Source organism: Bidens hawaiensis, unplaced genomic scaffold, assembly GCF_021521415.1.
Source record: "Bidens hawaiensis isolate Kalapana, Puna unplaced genomic scaffold, B.hawaiensis_p1.1 tig00004282_1, whole genome shotgun sequence".
In the NCBI taxonomy this organism is placed as follows: Eukaryota; Viridiplantae; Streptophyta; class Magnoliopsida; order Asterales; family Asteraceae; genus Bidens; species Bidens hawaiensis.
Window position 1 is genome coordinate 1,753,211 of NW_027491257.1, and position 7,563 is coordinate 1,760,773.

At 33.0% G+C, this 7,563-nt stretch overlaps 1 protein-coding gene across 1 annotated transcript; it reads left to right on the plus strand.

Moving 5' to 3' along the window:
* The first annotated feature begins 252 nt into the window (after positions 1 to 252).
* LOC143626075 (uncharacterized) lies at positions 253 to 6,318 on the plus strand. Its single transcript, XM_077096250.1, has 4 exons — positions 253 to 1,034; positions 1,173 to 1,223; positions 1,306 to 1,378; positions 6,134 to 6,318. The coding sequence occupies exons 1-4, from the start codon at positions 253 to 255 to the stop codon at positions 6,299 to 6,301; spliced, it is 1,074 nt and encodes a 357-aa protein (XP_076952365.1). The 3' UTR covers positions 6,302 to 6,318.
* Positions 6,319 to 7,563: the final 1,245 nt, after the last annotated feature.

Genomic DNA, 7,563 nt, shown 5'->3' on the forward strand with positions numbered 1-7,563 from the left:
ACCACCCATCCGTTTGATCATTTTCAAGAATATAATCAACTACTTTTTTCTTGGTCCATCTTCTCCAAATCTCACCATATCCAGATCTTCTTCATCTCTTCTCGTTAATACACTTTCTCTCTCTATATTTAATTCTTCATACCCTCAAACTCTAGTTAAAGAGTTCACCTTTTACATATGTATGGATTTCTTTCATAGATTAATATTATGCTTATTCTACACTAGTGGTGATCAGTTTCAAAGATTTGCAATATGACCATGTTTCCTGCTCATCTGTCTTCAAAGTGTGTTGATAATAATAATAATATTAATGGAGGGTTTTCTCAAGGGGGGTATGACTGTTTTATTAGTTTAGGGAGAGGGTTAGTTTCAGATCTAATGGCTGAGGATGAATCAAGAACCGAAGAGAGTATGAATAATGAAGAAGAAGAAGAAGAAGAAGAAGAAGAAGAAGGATCAAGCTCAAAGGATATTAATATGAATGTTGACGTGGATGACGATCATGGGCACTGGCTGCAATTGAGTTTAGGTGGTGGACACACGGGGTCCACCACCAGCAACCGCAGCCAGATGGAACTGACGGAGAAAATGGAAAAATTTCACCCTTCAGTTACCCTTGATTTGCTGACAGGTGGTGGTAGTGCGAGCTCGCCGTCACGACAGAAACGACAGTCTCCACCGCCGCCACCTCAGCTAATTTTTCAAGTTCCTGAATTTCAGGGCCACAGTTCTTTCCTTTTGCAGCCGCAACAGACGGCAGCTGCAATGAATTTTGTGCCGTTTATGACTTTACAACAACAGCAACAACAACACCAGCAGCAGCAACAAGAGCAATATGAAACTAATTATAATTATATGCATTTAATTAGACCTCTTAACCCACCGGTTTCTTCATCTTCTTCATTTTCGGGTTCATCTGAGCAACACGGACGTTCGATTAACGTCCACCGTCGATTAAATGTAGCACGAGTGGTCAACCCACCACGACGGCCTCATTCGGGCGTATGGTTTGTTCTTCAGGCGTCTCAAAACCAGTAACTATCCCAAAACCCTAATTATTATATATATATATATTCCTTTTATATGGTATATATATACACCTCATAAATTCATTGCATGAATTATAGTTATCCTACAATTTGAATAATATATATATTTGTTATCTAATGCAGATTGAAGGAACCATTTTTGCCTCAAATACCAAAAAGCTACATGAGAATCAAGTAACACTATTAACCATTAATTACTATATTTATGTTCCTTATATCATTATTAATTAAGAATTGCATAATTTTATCAACTCAGGGATGGAAGAATGACCATAGGATTGTTAATCAAGTATCTGGTTGATAAGCTTGATCTTGGAAGCGAATCTGAGGTATTTTTTTTTATATAACACTTATATTATCATGTAATATAGTTAAACCAAAAGTCTAAAACCCTACTAGCTACAATGGCATCTTGATTGTTTATCTAATGATGTTAATTACATAAGTTGATAGCTTCTTTCTCCCTTTTCTTATCCTTATACGGTATTTATAAACCGCGGGTTTTGCTATAGATTTGCTGCTGATTTGGCTGTAGCAAATACCTGTTTTTGTAGAAGGTGTTCACATTTGATGGTATACCTATACATATATACGCTACATCAAGAGAGTACCTATGAGAGGGAAACCGATAACGAGTATATTCGGCATTATTTATATATATATATATATACACATACACATACATACATATATGTATGTATGTATAACGTTTCAAGATCAAATACAGTTTAGTCTTAACATGAAGACAATAAGAACTGATTTGTTGTTATTATTAGGTGTGTTTTTATAATTGTTTGTTGTTATTTTTTGTTTGTATTTGCTGATTTCCGATTATGAGACGTTATAAGTATTTGTTGATTTGCATTTTATTGTTATTATTAAGATTTTTTCTTATGCTGTTATAAGTATTTACTGTTATTATTTTATTGTTATTATTAGGTTTTTTTCCTTTGTTATTATAAAACATTGCTTATATAGATTGATATTGTAGTTGATGTTGTTTCATACGTTCTCATTTTTTGTATATTAATTTGTTTCCTACGTGTTTTCATGTTAAGATTATTTTATACATAAACCTTCCCCTCTCTATATATATGTGTGTGTTTGCGCGCGTGCGCGCATTTGTGTTTTAGGAGTAATCTTAAAGGAGGGAACCTCATAAAACAAATGTTAAGAATATGGTTGGTGAGAGTAACATGAAAGAAACATTGCAGCAAACTAGAATAGATTGAGGTGTATATCTCTAGTTCATAGTTTAGTGATATATTGAATTAGGTGGGGAGTATATTTGTAGGTAATTTTGGAATTATGGTAATAGTTAACTAGTGTTGGTCGTGTCAATTAGGGTAGGGATATGACACCCACGTTAAACATGGAAACAAAAGCTTGAAGAAGAAAATCATTGTAGGTCCCAAATGAAGGACAAATGTTGAATAGAAAACTGCTTGTCACCCCACCATCATCATATCCTCCCAAAGTAAACACAAAAGAACATCTAGCGTTTGCTTGCTTCATGTCTTAGTTACCATACACATCAATGTAGGTATATGATACACACATAAATATACATGCGTATTATAGATCGTCTCCTCTTTCTTTGATGATCATAGACTAATTCTCTTGATAATTTATGAAAGCGAACGAAGCAAAGGGAATTAACAAATTAAGAAAAGTTTGGTGTCAAAGATTTTAAGAGAGCAACTTTTGTTAAAACATTATAGATAAATTGAGGAGTTGATTAAAGGGGGTCTATATGGAATCAACATTTTATCCTCTTAGATAAATGTACGATTTACCTACATGCTACTCACCCGGACCCTTTACCTTTTAGGTATGTGGAATTATAAAAAAGAATCAGACATACTTGTTTATAGCTATGTGTTGTTGAGGAATAGGTTAAAGTAAATTAAGCTCAAGAAAGGGGGGGGGGGGGGTTACTTACATAATACGTTAACATATATGGGTATGCCAAATTGTTATGAGTTATGTGAAAACTTGACATTTTGTTTCTCTATGAAACGGAATATATGGTTATTGTAGAAAAGAAAACATGTTTATACAGCATGTTCATTTTACCATTTCATGATGAATTTTGAGTTAAAGTCATAGTTATAATTATAATTATTCTAGACTTAGGACTACGGCCAAAAACACTTTTAGCGAGTTTTCCATCAACAACGATATCAACAAGTCGCTAAGTATACGAGGTATATATTAAGGATTGTAATGTTATCGCCACTATTGGTAGAAAATAGGGCATGCTATTAGCAATTCTTATTCTACCAAATTTATAGTACATTGATAAGTGACATAACGTTACATAAATATGTATGTGCGTGATAAACATATAAGAGTAATAAGTAATAGCTAGGCTGGATATGCATCTTAGGGCTATGCATAAAACTAACTTCAAGTATTAGTTACTTTACTGCTAAACATTGGCTACAAGAGAGAGCGTTAACTAACTACATACATGCATGAAACTGTTAAAAGAATTAGATACATGAAATTATTTTAATTGTAAATAAACATGCTGACAAAAACTAACACTTGATTTAAGTTTTAACTTATTTGAAATTGCTAATGTATATTAAAGTCTTCGTTGAAATAGTACAAATAACAAACATGCAAATCACTAATTAATGCGGTCTTTAAGGTAGGTTACATATCTTTTTGTGCATGCGACATTAATCAGATTTTTTTTCGTTAAAAGTAGCTGCCAACATGCGAAGAACTACCATAGATGGTCAACGTAATTAATGTATACCCTGATTTCTGGTCAACTAGCTTTTGCTTTTTTAATAACATTTGGAACTACCACATTGATCGGGCGACATTTTAAGATGGGATATCAACCGTCTATGCTGATTTTGACACATCAGAACTAACTCATCTAATAACACCATCAATAAGGAAACAAACCACTATAGAAAATCTTCTTGAGTCAAGAACCTGAGCCTTAGGCATCATCATATGTCATTGGATCGGAAGACCAGCTACACTAGTCAACTAGCTACCATGTATCAGTTGGAATAAAAAAATAAAATAAGATCTCTACATATACCACCAAAGGGTGCTATGCATGGTTAGTGGGTCGTGTATACATTATATATTTTTTAGAAATACTGAATTAATTAGCAATATTATTAATAGGTCAACCTTATGTGCATATATGTAAGGATTTGATCCAGCGAATCATTGATGATGCCAGCTACTTTAGCTATTTAGTTTGCTTTTACGTGAAGGAATCATATATCCCATGTCACATATATCCCAAAACTCAATATACAATCATTTGCTTCCTTAATTACAAGCTACCTTAACTTACAATATTACATATGACATATCGTTATTTCAATCTTCATATGTGTGCATATCTTGAAAATGTATGCAACGTTTACATATGCGGTAATGTAATACGTAATATAAGAGTTCTTAAACTAGTATGATGCTGATATATGAAGTTTATAGGGGTCATATATATATAATCCTAATGTGAGTCTATATGAGGATTTGATAGAGGTCGTATGTGATCCTAGTGGGGCATGCTATATATACATACATCGTCTGATAGCTGATCTCACACTGTCTCAAATGGTCGTTGGGATATTTATCCAACGGTTGTTTTGACTGATAATTTACATCATTTGACTCCAATAGGGGCATTTGTTAAATGACTGTTTTGACTAATAATTTGGCCCCTTACTTTTAGAATGGTCGTCGAGATATTTTCGAATGGTCATCTTGACAGCCTGCTTTGAAACGGTTGTTAGAGTGTGTCGTGGACAGTCGTTTAAAGTTATGAAATCAGACCGGGGTAGTATAGCAATAGTATGACCTAACCCTAACATGTATGTGTGTGTAAATGTATATATTGCTATAAGATTGACGTGAAATAGAACATGGGTTTTGAAACTCCATTATCATATATGGCATTTTAGCATGCATGATGGTTTTGTCATGCTTTCGCATGCTTCAACTCAATTCACAAAAGAAATAAAGATTATGTGTATATTATAGGTATGGAGGTAGCATCATGGCTCTCTCTTATTAGGGTCCACAACTCTTTTTGCTTAAAGGAGTTTGGTTCTATCATAATACCTTGTATGTAAGTGCTCCACTTACATGAAGAAAAGACATATATGGAGTAGTACATTTCAAATCACATTTTCAAACAGGACAAAAGAAATTCAAAAAGATAATAGTTTTTCTTTGAACGAAAGCAATGCATGGATATGATGAAAATCTAGAGGAAATCAATCATGTCACTCTTTGAAAAGAAAAGTATTATATATTATTCATATACATATATACATATAGTCATAGACATATTGATGGTTGAAGATAACTAGTCAAACAATTGTGGTACTTTTATATGCAAGCATATGCATTTATATTTACAGTGTTAGGATCAAATACAAGTAAATGTAACGTCCTAAGCGCATAAAATATTAAATAGTTATTTATATCCTCCTTTACTTTTTTAATGTAATTACTTTAGTTTAAAACTCTAGATTAATAATAATTACTTTAGTTATTTGAACATTTAGTAGGTTGATATTGTTTGTAGGATCCCACCTTGTATATACTTTACTTTTACACTTATATACTAGAAGCTTGAATTATTTACGATATTGTTTCTCCATTTTTTAGTAGATTGTCCCTATCCGATGATTTATACCTGTCTACATGTTTCCTACGAATAAACGATTCTCGTTTTATCCCAAATTCGTATACTGATATATTCATTTTACATACAAAATATAGATACATGTATGAATGATCATGGGGTTGGCTTGGGAGCAAAGGTTGTGGTGGGGCTAAATATAAGTCATGATTAAAGTGGCATTGTTTTTTCCAATCGTGCATTCTCTTTAACTTCATGCTTGTATGTATATAGGAATTTATCGTGGGATTAAAATCGTCCATTTATATACTATTCTTAATGATTACATTTCAATTCTCACAACATGCATATTATATATGAAAAACAAAACACTTGATCTTTTATATATTCATGTATATTAAGATTAATATATTAGTTACTTGTGTTCATTTTCTTAATGGTTTAAAATGAAAAACAGGTAGAGATAACATGCAAAGGACATCAACTATTGTCGTTATTGACGCTACAACACGTAAGAGATACTATATGGAACAGTCCAAGAAATGATGTCGGGTTTAGTGTCGCTCCTCGATCTTCGGCTACTATGAATCACTTGATGGTGTTAAACTATGGTAGAATCGCATAAAATCATCACGATCATCTTAATTTTATAATTGCTTCACACCCACGTGTCTTGATATAAGTTATGGGAAGATTTATTCCCTTTTGTTTTGTTTCTCATTTTTGTGATCCTAAGGGCTCGTTATCTTGCTGACCAATGAGATCACGTAAAACAAAGTTAAAGTCGGACAAGTGGCTTTCGAGGGCGTATATTTGTTTCTCTCTTATCATGTGGGTTTGGATTAATTTTTTGGTTCTTTAGTTGTAACATTGATATGGAGATCCAAACTAATTAATTTGTTTGTACAAAAGCAATGTAATTCAACTCGAGAGTAAGATTAGGACAATCTTTATTGTCAACATGTAGATTATTTTACTAGTGGTTTTTGTGTTTCATATCACATTAAGGATTATTGTTAGTGTTACATGATAAGAAGTTAAATTGGTTTGGGTTTGATTTAAGCAGGTTCGTGTCATAAACAGATCGACATGGTTATGGCATGATTATAATCGTGTCTAAATTGGATACAACCAGTCTAACCCGTTTATGATTTATTTTATTGTTTAACTGCTAAATAATAACTATTATGGTCATATAATAATTATTTATTATCCAAATACTATATCTCCCTTTTGTGATTCAATTAGACGTTTAAACTCGTTTGAACGATTTAATTAATTGTCTTATTTGTTGTGTGACCCTAAGGGGGTGTTTGGTACAGAGAATTGGGGGGTGAGAAATGGAAATAGAAACAATTCTCTTGTTTGTTTACGAAAGAAAGAGGTGAGAAATGGAAATAAACCATTTCCATTTCCCTGATTTCTTTTCTCTAAAAAAACCGGAGAAATCATTTCTCTAGGTTTCATTTCTCACTTCCATTCTCTTCCTTTTCACTTCTATCACCACTTCCTCCTTCAGAGCACCGCCCCTGTTTGCCTACTGTTGTCGGGTTCAATTTCTGAACCCTAGGGTTTAGGACTCCACAGCCTTTATAATCTCTTTCAGCAGCCGTAGCCGACCTGCTCTCGCTTGCGTTTCTTTAATCTTATAGCAGCAGGTATTATTCATCTACATCTCTTCTGAATCTGCTCTTAGCTCATTGTATCCACCTTTATTTGCATAATAAACTTCGAATCCTTTTAATCTATCGTTTTTCTACAAAATAAGGATTTGAATCGGTGTAATATGCAATTGATGTGTCGATAGATTAGATTTGTTTGAATTCATGATTTGATTGTGATTGAATATCTGGACAGCTGAATTTTGAAATATGTTCTAGAGTAATT